At 57.8% G+C, this 15,690-nt stretch overlaps 1 protein-coding gene across 1 annotated transcript in view; it reads left to right on the top strand.

The window, feature by feature from the left end:
- The first annotated feature begins 1,985 nt into the window (after window positions 1–1,985).
- Window positions 1,986–15,690, top strand: part of NCS1 (neuronal calcium sensor 1) — a 68,457-nt gene continuing 54,752 nt past the window's right edge. The window contains exon 1 of the mRNA XM_064377025.1: window positions 1,986–2,083. Within this exon, the coding sequence (XP_064233095.1) occupies window positions 2,020–2,083 (64 nt within the window). The 5' untranslated portion in view covers window positions 1,986–2,019. The remainder of the gene's footprint in view (window positions 2,084–15,690) is intronic.

Below are 15,690 nucleotides of genomic sequence, written 5' to 3'. Positions count from 1 at the left end.
TAGACATGTGTCACCAAGCCCAGCTAACTTTTAACATTTTTTTGTAGAGATGAGGTCTCCCTGTGTTGCCCAGGCTAGTCTTGAACTCCGAGCTCAAGTAATCCTGCCTCAGCCTCTCCAAGTGCTGGGATTACGGGCATGAGCCACTGCACTGGGCCTGAGCACCTGGGTTTCTATAGGGCTTTAAGTACTACCACTGTCATCCCACCAGGCCCTGGTCCCCATGCGGGCTCCACCTCCTGCCAGGCAGGATGCTCAGCACAGTCTGGTCAACTCTGAACCCCCCACTGTGGGCCCCTCACTGCCGTTCATTCTGAGCTGGTCCTCAAGGTTGGGACATTCTGCTCTCAAGTCTACACCAGATCCCTCCAACTGTGCCCACCTCCTCTGCAGAGTCAGCTTCCCAAGCCAGCAAGTTCATCCCCATCTGAAGACTTCCTGAGGTCCGGGGCTGAGCCTAGGCAGGGGCTTCAGGGGAAAGCAGGAGTGGATGGAGAATGCTTAGAGGCAGGAGAGATATTGGGAGCTGGCGGGCATTCGGCCCGCCTCGGGGCTCCTTTGAGTTTTCTGGACCCTCCGAGGTTAGAACACTGTGGGAAAAAGGGAGGAAAAGAGACCTGGCTCCTGCCCCATCCCTGCTGCCCCGGCGGAGGGCTGCCTCATCCTCCCTGCTCGCTCCCCCACCCCAGGGCTTAAGCACGGGGCGTCATTCCCTTCTCAGTCCTTCTCTCATTCACAGAGATTTGCTGGATAATTGGGACACCTCAGGGGCCCTCTAGGTGCTGGAGATGCTTCTGCCCTCCGGAAGGGTGTTCTCCCAAGAGACAAACAGGACGCAGGAAACAGGTGACGTTTGTGGAGGATGCAAAGGAGAGAAACTAAAGCTGGGAAGGAGGATGGGAGAGGTCTGAAGACGTGCTGGCATTTTGGATGAGGTGGCCCGGGAAGGCCGAGCTGGACTTACCCCCTGGACCCATCCCCCACGCCAATCCAGGGGCCTCTGTCCATCCAGGTGGATGGAGCCTGTCACTCCAGCCTCAGCTCAGAGAAACAGCTCTGAACAGCTCTGACCTATCACTCCCTGCTGAAGTCCCTTCAGGCGCGCTGGTGGGCAGGGGCCCAGCTCGTTGGCGAGGCGCCTCAGCAGGCCTGCCCCGTGAGCCCTGCCCTTCTCCCAGGTCCTCTGCGCCTGTAGCCGTGGGCAAGCTGGGGAGCTCTCCCTCGGGCGTGCAGGCCTCCCCGCCTCTCCAGGTGGCTGAGGCCAGAATACTTCTCCATCCACTCCCGCTTCCTGACCCTGGGCTTGGAGGTCACCTTCCCCCAGGCCGAGAGTAGGCGTCGCCACCGCAATCTGCGGCACTCCGCACAGCCCTGCCCGCCCTGCGAGGGCCGGGGCGCTCTTGTACCGTAGGCCGCCGTGTCCCCGGCCCCCCACGAATCCGTGTCGAATGAATGAATGCCTCATTCGCGTCCGATCTTCCGGGCCCTCCCCGCCGCGGCGGGGGCCGGAGCGCCCGGGCTGGATTCGGGGAGGGGGCAGCGGGGAGGGGGGGCACGGCCCCACACCAGGGCCGTGATGAGCCGAGGGGACGCCCCTTTGGCGGGCTGGTCGGGCGGGTGCGGGGCGGGAGGTGGCGCCGGGCTCTGAGTGGCGGCTCCGGGTCCACCCCTGGCGCGCGGGTGCGGGCGGGAGGCGGGAGGCGGGGAGCGCAGGGGCGGCGGCGGGCGGGAGGCAGCAGCGAGCATGTGCCGCGGAGCCCAGTAACCAGGGACGACCGCGGCCACACCGCGCCGGCGCCGGCGCCCAGCCCAGGCAGCCCCGCGCCGCGGCGCCCGGACCGCCCGGGCCTGCCCAGCGGCCGCCCCACGCCCCGGGCGCCCCGGCGCCGACAGCCGCGCAGCGCAGCGCGGGCGCCGCAGACAAAGGCGCGGCCCCGGCCCGGCCCGCCCGGCCCAGCCGCTCCCGCTGGGAGCCCCGACCGGGTCCGGCCCGGGGGGCGGGGGCCGCGGCCGCCGAGGATGGGGAAATCCAACAGCAAGTTGAAGCCCGAAGTTGTGGAGGAGCTGACCAGGAAGACCTACTGTGAGTGCGCCCGGCCCCCGCCCGCGCCCCCCGGCCGCCCCCACCTCCGCCGCCCCCGCCCCGGGACCCGCGCGCGACCCGCTCCGCGCCGCCGCCTCCGCTCCGTCCTCCCCGCCCGGCCTCCGCTGCGGACCCCTCGGAGACTCCCCGGCCGCGCCCCTGCCCCCCGCCCGGCCCCATTGTTCTGGCACCCCCAGCCGGGGAGTGAGTGCGCGCCGGTCGGCGTTCGCGGCGCCACCCCTAGGTCCGGAGGGGCAGCCCCAGCCCCCCTGCAGCCCCCTCTCCGCACAGCTGTCCCTACGGGCAGGGGGCGTGCGAGCGCGGGGCGGTGGTCCCAGGAGGGGCGCCGGGCTGCGCGGAGCCGACTGGCAGGCGCGCGCAGGGCTGGTGATTCATGCATCACGATGCCGCCGCCGCCGCCGCTGCGAGATTGGCCTGTCGCCCCCTCCCTGGCCCGATCGTGTGTGGAGGGGTGGGTGGCGAGACTTGGCACAGAGCTCCTCGCGCAGTGACGGCGGCGAAGGGTCCCCAGCACCTCTGGGTTGCAGAACTTACAGGCTGGGTTCTCCCCGGCCGCATCTCTGTCTGCCAGACCGGGAAATGGGTTTATACAGCCCGGGCTATCTGGGTGGGCTGCATGTGATCATTAGCTGTCCAGGGCAGCCCCGAGGAGGAGGGCCTGTCCTTTTTGGACGTCTCCAGATCAGTCTCAGTGTGTCTCCTTCCACTTGCTCAACTTCACAACTCTGCAGTCCCCTTGCTGCCCCAATTTCTCCATACCAGGCTTTCACCTTCCCCGCAGCCTCTCCGGAGGTGCGCCAGCATGCTAGGGGTTAATGGCACTGGGTCCAGACCACCCTGTCTTTCTTTGGGGATGGCGAGAGGGAAGGCATCGGGGTCCAGAAGGACCTCCGCCAAGGTGTTTGACTCGGAAGTGGACAGTGGCTCTGGGCTTGGGTTCGAATTCGAAACCCATCCCCGGGCAGCTGCGTGGGCCCAGGCCCTCTGCACCACCCCTGGAGGCAGCAGCTTGACTGTCAGCCCCTTGTGTTGATGGAGGCTGGGGAGGCAGCTCCTGGTGGTGCATTGCACAACCTCTGCTCCCCGCTTTCCCCCACTCCATCGGTCTTCTGGGCACGTTTGCAGCTCTGTCCAAGCCCACGCTTCAGCTCCATGCCCCTCACCCAACGTGATTGGAACAAAGGGGGCTTTCCTGAGCAGGTGCCAGTCGGCTGCAAGGTGCCGGCCCTTCTGTGGAATCCTGGAGCACGCAGCTCACATCTCAGGAGCTGCTCCTGGAAGGGGTGAAGCCCCCTGGTCCAGGGGCTGCTCTCACCCTCTCTCCAAGGTGGGTGGGTCGGTGGGTGGCCCATTCCAGTGTGGCTGCTGTTGTGTGAGATTCGCCGGGTCCTCCTTCAAGCTAAGTCCAGATGAGGCCCACAGCCACCAGCAGGTGGGACTTCCTGGGTCCCTGTGCTGGGGGAGGCTGAGGACTCATTGGGCTTCATCGGGAGTGGTGGGCATGGGCTGCCCGAGATGCCTCCATCGTGGTGGGGCAGGGGAGTGAAGCTAGGTTTCCTGCTCATTGGGCACGTCATGTGCCAAGCTCTTGGCATCGTAAGCACCTTGACTCCACCACAACAGCTCTACCAGGCTGCATGCTGCTACGATCTCCATTTACAGATGGGGAAACTAAGGCTCAAAGGGACAAAGTGGCATGCCTGTGATCCAACAGCTAGTGACTAGGCAGTGTCAGGACTCAAATTCTGGTCTGTCCTGCTTCAAGGCTAGTGAGAGACCTCAGAGCTCATGCCAAGAGCTCTTCTGGGCCAGGAGCGGTGGCTCACGCCTGTAATCCCAGCACTTTGGGAGGCCGAGGCAGGAGGATCACCTGAGGTCAGGAGTTCGAGACCAGCCTGACCAACATGGTGAAACCCCCGTCTCTACTAAAAATACAAAATTAGCCGGGCATGATGGCAGGTGCCTGTAATCCCAGCTACTTGGGAGGCTGAGGCAGGAGAATCAATTGAACCTGGAGGTGGAGGTCGCAGTGAGCTGATTGTGCCATTGCACTCCAGCCTGGGCCACAAGAGCAAAACTCCATCGCAAAAAAAAAAAAAAAAAAGCTCTTCTGGGTGTCTGTTTCTGACTTTTGCTACAAACCCATGATGGTGGATTCTAAATGAGAAGGGCCTGGGGTGATTGTCCTGTCTGGCCCCCTCTTCCAGGCAGACCTGTCAACTTTGAGAGAAGTTGAGTCAACAAAGCTTTGTTAGGAGCTGGCCCTCGTGGTGCTGGGCTGGGCTATTTTTAAAGGCCTTTGGAGACGTGGAACAGTTTTGGGCAGGGAGAGAGTTGGCCTGGGTACTTCTCCTCTGTAGAAGGCCTTATTAGGGGTGGGCCGCTGGAGGCGGCGGTGGGTTCATTGGCCTCCTGTCTGCCGCCCACACTGACGTCAACTCCTTCAATGCAGGCCCTTGTGTGTGGCACTCACAGCTGTGTTCCCCCCATGTGTTGGCCTTTGGTAGGTCCACAGAATGAAAAGTCTCCCAACAGGACAAGCAGAGAAAGCCTCCAGCTTGTTCTCCGGACCCCAGATGGGCTTCCTTCTGATGGCGAGTGGAGCCATCTGCTCTTTGTTCTGGGGGATTCTGTGTATGGGGTCAAGAAGAGCTCCCCGGGAAGGACTCTCAAATGTCAGAATCTCCTGGTTGATTAACACACACGAAGTCGCCTGGTCTGCCCTCCCAGATTTCCTATTCTTTAGGTCTGGCTGGGGCCCAGGAATTTGCATCCTTGACACGTGTTTGTGGTGCAGATTGTGGTCCTGGGGAGCCCGAATTGAAGACCACAGATCTGGTGTATGCTGGGGGTCCTAGCCTACAGCTGGCCACAGTGCCCAGGAGGCCCACAGGGGAGCCACGGGTCCACGTCAGTGCACTGGGCAGCGTCCTTGGTGGGTGACTCTGGCTCTGTCTGTGGTAGTCTGTGTGTGTGCAGAAGAAGGAACGTTCTAAAGGCTCCAGGAGTGTGGTCCTCACTGGACACGCCGGGATTCTGCCTGGCTCCAGCCCTAACCCGATCCTCAGCCTTCCACCAGCAACAGGCTAGGGAGAGGTGGATGGGGTCGCCCTGCAGCCAAGACTTAGACGGTGGTGGTCAGCGTTGCAGATGGCCCAGTTTCTTTGAGGTCTGACCCACGCTCTTCCAACCTGCTGGTGAGGCTGCTGGCATCCTTGTGTGCCTGGCTGTGGGATGGGCCAGTCCCCTCACCTACCTGAGCCTCTGTTTCCTCATCTGCAAAATAGGTGTGCTCATGGCACCTGACCCGAGGGGACGTGAGGAGTCAGCGGGATAGCTCCTGTGCAGCATGGGGCCTGCTGCGTGGCATGGGATATGTGGTCAGTAAATGCCAGGGGTTGTTAGTAATGTTTATTTGTTCTTTATTTTTGGAGACAGGGACTGGCTCTGTCACCCAGGCTGGAGTGCAGTGGTGCAACCATGGCTCACTTAAACCTTGACCTCTTAGGCTTAAGCAATCCTCCTGCCTCAGCCTCCCCAGTAACTGGGATCATGGGTGTGCAACACCACACCTGGCTAATTAAACTTTTTTTTTTTTTTTTTTTTGTAGAGTTAGGGTCTTGTCCTGTTGCCTAGGCTGGTCTCAAACTCTTGGCCTCAAGCAGTCCTCCCGCCTTGGCCTCCTAAAGTTCTGGGATCACAGGCCTGAGCCACCGTGTGCAGCCTTAATATAGTTTTGATCATACAATACAGCTCCATCTTGAACTGGGCTTTTCTGTGTTTTGTGGGCGAATTTCTTCTCTCCACAGAGGAATCTTCCTACGACCCCGGTCTTTGTGCCTGGCACATGGAAGAGGACCTCTGTGACTGCTGTGCCCAAATCCCAGCAGGGGCTGCTCTGACGTGCGGCGGCCTCCCCAGCCCCACTGGTGAATCGTGAAGCTGCCCTGGCCTGTTCCTCAAGTGCTCACTGTGTGCCAGGCACAGAGACGGAGGAGTGACCGAGAGAGACGGAATTCCTGCCCTCAGGAGGAAACCAGCCAGGTTGCCTGAACACTCGCGCATAGGGGTGCAAACCACTTGTGGTGGTCTGAGCTGCATCCACGTAAAGCCTTCTGAGGCCACGGCAGGCCCAAGCCAGCCAGGCCCCAGAGGCACAGCCTCTGCCCTCCGTCCCACTCCTTCTCCTCCTCCTTCTCCTCAGGATGTTTGCGGGCACTTCCTAGGGACCCTCGGTCCGGGACTCAGGGGTGGCATTTCCTCCTCATTGCTCTTGCTCAGCCCAGGCTCTGCCTTGACCTTGCCTGCCAACCTTGACTCTCTTCTGTCTTTTCCCTGATGCCCAGAATGGTGCCCGGTACGGAGGAGCTTGTGGAGGGCAGGAGCCCACGGCTGACGCCTCTGTGACCCAGAGCAGAGGATGGGTCCCTGGCTCCAGGTTGGGATCAGCAGTTGGGCTCTTGGGTCTCTCTGGTCGTGGACTATTCTGGGGCCCATGAGGGTCCCTTCCTCTAGGGTGAGGAATATGCTCTGGTCATCACTCCCCATCCGACTCTGCTCAACCAGGGCGGGGCAAGCCACTGCCTTTGGGGGGTGGTAACGAGCCCATCTTGGTGGGACAAATATGGGGGTTGAGTGATGGCTGCATGGCGACACGGGGGGCCCAGAGCCAGGCACAGGGTGAGCCTCAAGGAGAGGAAAGGGCCAACACAAGGGAGTAGCTCCTGCAGTCCCCATGCGTCCCATGTGCGTTGGAGTGAACCCCAGGAGGTCTTTGCTTTCTCTGAGAGTCGAGCCGAGCAGCAGGAGGGACTGAGGTGGACTCCCAGCATCAGGGTGGGCATCTGGGCAGCAGACATCACCTGAATTATTAGGAGGGGCTCGATCCCCTGTGGTGTGGGGCTGGGTCCTCGCTCGGGCTTGGGGACCTTGGGCAAGTCCCTCGGCCTCTCTGAGCACCAGTTTGCTCATCCATCAGACATGCCTGCCGACTCCAGGGATCTAAACAGGAGAAGCTTTGCAGTCCGGGAAGCGGGCCAGAAAGGGAAAGGGGCTGTTTGGCAGCAGAGTCCTGTGGGGGAAGGAGGGCTCAGGGGCCAGGTCTGGGGTTCTGGCCTTTTCCTTGGGCAAGCGTTGTCTCACGGGCTTCACTTTCCCCTCTGGAAAATGCGTGGTTATGGAAGGCCTCAGCATTGGGCAGGATTCTGGGTCTGGGAATATGAAGGGTTTAGCCTGGTACCTGGTTCTGAGGGGAACCTTTATTTATAATTTATATATAATTTATTTATTTATTTTTTATTTATTTATTTTTTTTGAGACGGAGTTTCGCTCTTGATACCCAGGCTGGAGTGCAATGGCGCGATCTCGGCTCACCGCAACCTCCGCCTCCTGGGTTCAGGCAATTCTCCTGCCTCAGCCTCCTGAGTAGCTGGGATTACAGGCACGCGCCACCGTGCCCAGCTAATTTTTTGTATTAGTAGAGACGGGGTTTCACCATGTCGACCAGGATGGTCTCGATCTCTTGACCTCGTGATCCACCCGCCTCGGCCTCCCAAAGTGCTAGGATTACAGGCTTGAGCCACCGCGCCCGGCCTAATTTATTTTATTTAATTAATTAATTTTTTTTTTTGAGACAGAGTCTCACCCAGACTGGAGTGCGAAGGCATGCTCTCTGCTCACCGCAACCTCCGCCTCCCAGGTTCAAGTGACTCTCCTGCCTCAGCCTCCCAAGTGGCTGGGATTACAGGTGTGTGCCACCACACCCAGCTAATTTTTGTATTTTAGTAGAGACGGGGTTTCACCATGTCGGTCAGGCTGGTCTCGAACCCCTGACCTCGTGATCCTCCTGCCTCAGCTTCCCAGAATGCTGGGATTACAGGCGTCAGCCACCACCTGCACCGTGCCCAGCTTATATTTTTATTTTTATAGGTATGGGGTCTCGTTATGTTAGCAAGGCTAGTCTTGAACTTCTGGCCTCAAGTGATCTCCTCCCATCTCGGCCTCCCAAAGTGTTGTATTACAGGTATGAGCCACTGCGCCTGGCCATGAGGGGAACCTTTCAAAGCTCTCCTGGCAGCAGCTGGTCCTGGGGTGCAAGTCTCCCGTGTCCAGGGCAGGAGGGCCAAGGGGGCCTGGGGCTGGCCCCTTGTGCAGAGAGGGAACGGGTGGCTGGCGAATGGCAGGGACTCACCTGGGCCCTAGAGCCCAGCCACTTCCTCACAGCCTCTTCCTGCCCTTTCTGCCTCCTCGGGTTCCAGGTTAAATGGGACCCAGCTTCTCCTGTCCCTTCGCCATCCCACAGGGTTTTCCCATCTCCCTGTGTCAGGGGAAAGCCCTTTCCGAACCTGACGGAGGCCTTGGGATCAGACCTAGCTCCTCCTGCTCCCAAGGACTGTCTTGAGCCCCTTTGGGGCAAGGCGTGGGCAGTAGGGGGGGTGTCCTGTCGAGTGGGCTGGGGCTGCGTCACCCGCTGGGAGGTCACAGGAAGGAATTTGGACATTGTCTGGGATCCGTAGGGAGCCATGGAAGGGAGGTGTGGAGACACTAGATTTGGGTTTAGAAAGATTGCTGTTGGCTGTGGGCCACAGAATGGACTGAGGGGAAGGGCGGGGGGGTAATGGGGACTGGAGGTGATCATAGAGATGAACTGGGGTATTGGTGGGGATTACATGAAAGACAGATTCCAGATATATTTAAGAATAAGACTCAGTAGGGCTTCATGCATAATTTTCTTTTCTTTCTTTTTTTTTGAGACAGAGTCTCACTCTGTCGCCAAGGCTGGAGTATAGAGGCGAGATCTCGACTCACTGCAACCTCCGCCTCCCAGGTTCAAGCAATTCTCCTGCCTCAGCCTCTCAAGTAGTTGGGATTAGAGGCGCGTGCCACCATACCCGGCTAAATTTTTGTATTTTTAGTAGAGATGAGGTTTCACCATATTGGTCAGGCTGGTCCCGAACTCCTGAACTCCTGATCCAGCCGCCTTGGCCTCCCAAAGTGCTGGGATTACAGATGTGAGCCACCGCGCCCGGCCTCATAGTTTTTATTACCGTGTAAATTTGGGATTATCTACTTTTTATTTTCTAACTTAAAAAAACCTGACAGTTCTGAGTGTTTGCCCGTGTCATGAACTACGCTTTTAGAGCATGATTTTTTTTCATGGCGCGTCATCTGAACAGAACATATTTAATCCCGTCATTGGACAGTTAGGCGCTTCCTCCCATATTAAAAATGCCGTGCTGAGCATCTTCAGTAAATCGTTGCATGAATGTCGCTGTACTAAATCTCTGCACTTATCTTTTCTTGAAGATAAATAGCCCAACATGGGGTTATGGAGTTAAAAGGCTGGGGACATTTTGAAAGGCTTTTGATTAAAAATTGCTGAATTGCTCTCCAGAAAGGATACTCCAATTTACATTTTCAGCCAAAGTAGACGAGAGAGTGCCTGTTTCTCTGCATTCTTGCCAGCACTGGGTATTACTGTTTTTCTTCATTCTTGCCAATTTTATGGGGAGGAAAAGAGGTGGCTCACTGTCTTGATGTTTATTTCTTTGATTACTGTGAAACAGAATCCTAGAATCTTTCAGCTGGAGGACACTCTTGGGGCCAAGTAGTTCAATGCCCTCATTTTACAAGTAGGCAAATTAAGTGCCAGAAAGGTGAAGGGTCTTCCTCAAGGTCACACAGCAAATTCGTGGCAAGAACCGATTCCTACCCAGCAATCCCATTACTGGGTATATATCCAAAGGATTATAAATCATTCTACTATAAAGACACATGCACACGAATGTTCATTGCAGCACTGTTTACAATAGCAAAGACCTGGAACCAACCCAAATACCCAAATGCCCATCGATGATAGACTGGACAGGGAAAATGTGGCACATATACACCATGGAATACTATGCAGCCATCAAAAACGATGAGTTCGTGTCCTTTGTAGGGATATGGATGAACCTGGAAACCATCATTCTCAGCAAACTGACACAAGAACAGAAAATCAAACACCGCATGTTCTCACTCATAGGCGGGTGTTGAACAATGAGAACACATGGACACAGGGAGGGGAGCATCACACACTGGGGTCTATTGGGGGGGAAATGGGGGGAACAGCGGGGGGTGGGGAGTTGGGGAGAGATAGCGTGGGGAGAAATGCCAGATATAGGTGAAGGGGAGGAAGGCAGCAAATCACACTGCCATGTATGTACCTATGCAACAATCTTGCATGTTCTTCACATGTACCCCAAACCTGAAATGCAATTAAAAAAAAAAAGAAGAACCAATTCCTTCCTGTCAGGGCAGCACCCACTGTGCCAAGGTGGGTTGTCTGCTGGGATTCAGATAGGGATGTCTTGCTTTCTGTCTGTCTGTCTATCTATCTATCTATCTATCTATCTATCTGTCTATCTATTTATTGAGATGGCATCTCACTGCATCACCCAGGCTGGAATGCAGTGGCGGGATCTCAGCTCACTGCAACCTCCACCTCCCAGGTTCAAGCTGTTCTCCTGCCTCAGCCTCCCAGGTAGCTGGGATTACAAGTGTGTGCCACCACACCTGGCTAATTTTTTTTTTTTTTTTTTGAGACCAAGTCTTGCTCTGTCGCCCAGGCTGGAGTTCAGTGTCATGATCTCGGCTCACTGCAACTTCCGCCTCCAAGGTTCAAACAGTTCTCCTGCCTCAGCCTCCCGAGTAGCTAGGACTACAGGCATGCACCACCACACTCAGGTGATTTTTGCATTTTTTGGTAGAAACAGGGTTTCACCGTATTGGTCAGGCTGGTCTTGAACTCCTGACCTTGTGATCTGCCCACCTTGGCCTTCCAAAGTGCTCGGATTAGAGATGTGAGCCACTGTACCTTGCCTAATTTTTATATTTTTAGTAGAGACGAGGTTTCGCCAGGTTGGCCTGGTTGGTCTCAAACTCCTGACCTCAAGTGATCTGCCCACCTTGGCCTTCCAAAGTGTTGGGATTACAGACGTGAGCCCCCGCGCCCGGCCTAGGGATGTCTCGCCTTCTTCCTTGAAGTCCTCTGCTGGGGTTCATCTTGCCCCAAATATCTCTAGCACCCTGGTAAGGAGAAAGCTGATGTAAGTTAAAAAGTACATCATCATTACGGTCATAACAAGATGAATCAGTTTTCACATTGTGTGTGTGAACTATTTACCAGGGCAGGGAGTGTCAGAGCTTACTTTGCAGCGTTTCTAGGTAACTTGAGATTGGGGTCATAGTTTGCCCGAGGGCAGGACAGCAGGTGCTGTGAGGCCTTGAAGGTCAGTTCTGCTGTTTTCTGGCTGGGCGATCCTGGCCAGCTCCTTACGTCTCTGAGCTCTGAGGTCCCTTGTGCATGAGACAGGGATGGACGCACAGGGATCTGCACAGTGCAGTAAATGCTCTCCCAAGAAGGAGGCGGCTGGACCGGCCGTGTCAGGGACAGCTGTTCTTGGCCACTCCCTGGGCAGTCACAGAGTGAGGTGTCACAGGCTCTCGGCTGAATTGGGAGTGAGTGGCAAATGTGGAGAGCCTCTGTGGTGGCCTGTCTGGATTGTGGCTGGATCGTTCTGTATCCGGCTCCCGGCTTGGTGAGTTGGAGAGGGAGAGGTGGCCGTGGCAGGCGGGTTTTAGGCTCAGGCTGCCCAGGGGCTCAGGGCGGACAGCAGCCTGCCTGGACTTCAGTCCCAGAACCATCATGGCCTGGACAGTGGCTTTGGAGTCACTAGTTCCCTCTGGGATTCAGTTTCCCTTTCTGTACAATGTTCAAATTGCCAGACAGTGAGACTGGGTGGGGAAGGCACGCCAGGGCCCCAGGGACAGAGTGTGCTCGGGCTCTGGTGTTCACGACCCAGGCCCTTGGGTCTTCTTAGCCTCAGGCGTGGTTTGTAGCCTCTCGACTCCTCAGTTTTTGTATCTGTGAGTTGGGGATAAGGGGCTTCTACAACGCAGAGCTGTGTGTGGGGTTTGGAATAACAGACGCTGAACTTGGTGGCTCATGTCGGTACTCCCTCTGTTCACCGGTGGTGGAGGAGGATCTGCCAGCCGCAGTGCGGGATGGTGAGAGCCTGGTATTAGGCACGTTCTGCGTGGCCCAGGCCTGTCCTTGGTGTTCACATGTGCTCGTCACCAACTCCACCCAGGAGCCCTGTGGGGTCCCTGTTTTACAGATGAGGAAGTGGAGGGTCAGGGTGGACAAGAGCTGGCTGATGGTCCCACGGCTGGAGAGTGGTGCTGCTGGGGTCTGACTCCTGTCCCCTCTCAGCCTGGAGCCCATACACTGAACGGCTGGGCCACGGTGAGGGGCCCTGCTTAGTGGAGGTGCCAGGGAGCTGCCACGGAGGTGTGCAGGTGAGCGTGAGCGGGCCTGGGTGCCTAGCGTGGGTGTTGCAGGCAGGGTGGGTGCTTCGGGGCACGTGGGCAAGTCCCGATTCACATGGGCACGCTCCGAGTGTGAGTGACGGGGTCACGGCGTGTGTCAGGAGTGGGTGAGCCGGCACGCCTGTGCGCACGCCTGTGGCGGTGTGTGAGGGCAGCGCTGTGCAGGTTGTAAATGTCGGTGTGCCTGGGGGTGGGGGATGCTGGGGAGAGAGGCACAGACAGGCTGGGAACCGCGCCAAAGGCTGGGAGCTCAGCTGCCACTCTGGGACTGGGTGACAAACTGCCACTCCCCGAGGCAGTGGGGGAGTATCATGGTCACGGGGAAGTGACAGCAATGACGACCACTGTTACCCAGTGGACACTCGGGGCCAGGAATGCTGAGTGCTGCCTTCTCCCCAAAGCCCTGGGAGTAGGGACTGTCATACCCATTTTACAGATGAAGAAAGGGAGGCCCAGGCAAGTTGAACGGCTCAGGCTCAGCTCTTTGTGTTGCCAGAGCCACACCCTTCCCACCAGGTGCCCGCCTCCCACCGTCTCTGTGAGCCTCAAAACCTTAGAGCTGCCTGCCAAGGGTAGGGAGCTCCCCACCCCAGGAGCATCCAAGCCACTGCTGGAGCCTCAGACACTGGCCAGGCGTCCCGGATTCCTGCGCTGGGTGTGAGGTTGGTGGTGGGTAGGATCCTTCTTGCTGGTTCCAGAGGTTCTGCCTTCTGCTGGGGATATGGGGCAGCCTCCACCAGGAAGGAGGCAGAGCTGAGGCCTTGTGGAAGGGCGGCAGGAGGAGAAGCGCTGATAAGAGTGTGGGCTGCAGCTGTGCCCTGGCCTCAAAGGCATCCTCAGCCTCCACCCATCCTAGTGGAGGCTCAGGCGCTGGGCTGATCTCAGTGGTGATCCTCCCGCCCTGGGAACTCAGGAGCAATGTACCCAATCTTTTTTTTTTTTTTTGAGGCGGATCTGGCTCTGTCTCCAGGCTGAAGTGCAGTGGCGCTATCTCGGCTCACTGTAACCTCTGCCTTCTGGGTTCACATGATTCTCCTGCCTCAGCCTCCCAAGTAGCTGAGACTACATGTGCACGCTGCCACCACGCCCAGCTAATTTTTGTAATTTTAGTAGAGACGGGGTTTCACCATGTTGGCCAGGATGGTCTCGAACTCCTGACCTCGCGATCCACCCACCTTGGCCTCCCGAAGTGCTGGGATTACAGGCGTGAATGACCGTGCCCAGCACAGTGTACCCCATTTTATGTGCTGCACCACCCCTTCTCCTGGGAAGCCCTGTCCTGGACAAAGTGGTGAGGACTGAGTGCCCCTGGCCATCCTGCGCTGCCCTGTGCCTGGCTCAGCCCAGGTGCCTTCAGAGTTATCTGTCTGATGGAGAAAGAGACCAAGTCTTCATAGGTGCAGTGTGGGCTTGGGGGCATGGTGGCCGAGGGGACCCTCGTGACTTTAAGCTCCTTGAGGGCTGGGCCACATCTTGTGGTCTTTGGTGTCTGTGGGGTTCGTGGCCCGGGGCATCTTCGCTGCTGCAAAAGGCTGGAATCCTTCCGAAGAGTTTTTCCGTGCAGTGCTGTGGTCTGCTCTCCTTGGTGACCAGGACAGGAACTGCTGGTGCTCCTGACTTGCAATCTGTCAGGGAAGGGGGACAGCCAGGGAGTTCAGAGTTGGGTTCCGGCTCCAGCCTGGCCTGCTGTGGCCTCTGGCTGCCACTCTTAGGGCCGCTGTCTCCCCATCTGTTCCACTCTCTCTGAGATGTGGTGTCACCATTTCTCAGCTCCGTGTGCCCTGACTGTGCTGCGGGTGGAGGTGCTCTTTGCCCAGGAGAGGGTGCAGGGTCGCTGCACTTCCGAGCCACCGAGGGGGCCCCAGGAAGCTGGTGAGGCATCCAGGCCACTGTGCTCTGAATTCCCTGGCAGGGGAGCAGGGGGAGGGCGGAAGGAATGTGGCTTTGAGGAATGTTTAACCCAAGGCAGAAATAGCACTCTGCCTTTTGATTTCAGGCTCGAGTTTTCAGCAGGGAAGTGGGTTCAGTGTGCTTTCCTCTCTCCCCAGCTGTGGGGACACGGCCACCCCGGCTCCCCCACAGCCCTGGCCTTTGGGGATGGAAAATGGCCTTTCTTTCTTTCGCCCCCATTCCCTCTCTCCCTCCCTTCCTCCTTTCCTCTCTTCCTTCCTTTCTTTTGTTTCTTTCTTCTGCTATGGGGAACAGAAAGAGCCCTGGACTTGGAACCAAACAGAGCTGGGTTCAAATCCTTGGATCTCTACTTCCAGCCCTGTGACCACTTCCTTCTCTGGATCTCTGCAGAATTGGGAGAGGGATGCTGAGCTGAGATGGCTTTCCCGGTGGCCTGGTGTCTGGGGCTCCTCTCAGGGACCTGCGGGCCTGGATTCAAATCCCAGCTTCTCTACTCGTTAGCTCTGGGACCTTGGCCTGGCCTTTCCCACCGAGCTCTCAGATTCCATCTGTGAAATGGGCAGATGCCTCTCAGGACTGTGAGTGGGATTCATGGGAAAACATTGGTGATGGGCCCTGGCATGGCGCATCCCAGGCTTTAATCCCTCCTGCTGCGTCCTGGTCCCGGCGTCTTCACCTAGGAAACAGGAAGACGATGCCTCTTGTAGACTTTTTGCCAGGTTGGATGAGGGAGCCATGCAGGGCGCTGGGGCAGCCCAGAGGCACCTTTTCATCAGACCCAGCCCTCTGCCTCTTTCCACTGGCCACAGGCGGGACCCATCTTCATTCTTCATCCACACTCGCACCAGAGCCCAACGGCTACTTCCAGGGGCGGTGTCTCTGCGGTTGGCCTCCTCCTCAGTCCTGGTGGTGACGACATGCTTCACTGCCCCCTGCTTCAGCTGGGAGCCGTGAGGACCGACTGCATCTCATTGCGAGGCTCCCAGAACAGAACAGAGCCTGCGCGTATTGTTGGAATGAATGAGAAAACAAATACATAAATGAGCAAGCCAATGAATGAACGAAGTTCCTTCTTATCCATCTTGGGCTTTGCTTTCTGTTTCTGTCCAGCCCCCTCCTACCTCCTGGGCTGGGGGAGGGGGCTTTCCTCAGTGGCTGGGGGATCCTGAGAGGTGGGGACGTAGGGAGGCTGGGCCCCAGCTGGCCAGACCTCGTGAGGACCCCAGGCCCCTCTCACCTTCTGGGGCTGGGGAGCTGAGGAGGGGTCCAAGCCGCCAGCCAGCCAGCCAGCAAGCCCCTCCTCCCGG

Source organism: Aotus nancymaae, unplaced genomic scaffold (assembly GCF_030222135.1).
Source record: "Aotus nancymaae isolate 86718 unplaced genomic scaffold, 86718_ANA_hifiasm-v0.15.2.pri h1tg000003l, whole genome shotgun sequence".
NCBI lineage: Eukaryota > Metazoa > Chordata > Mammalia > Primates > Aotidae > Aotus > Aotus nancymaae.
This window is presented reverse-complemented; position numbering and strand designations above follow the sequence as displayed.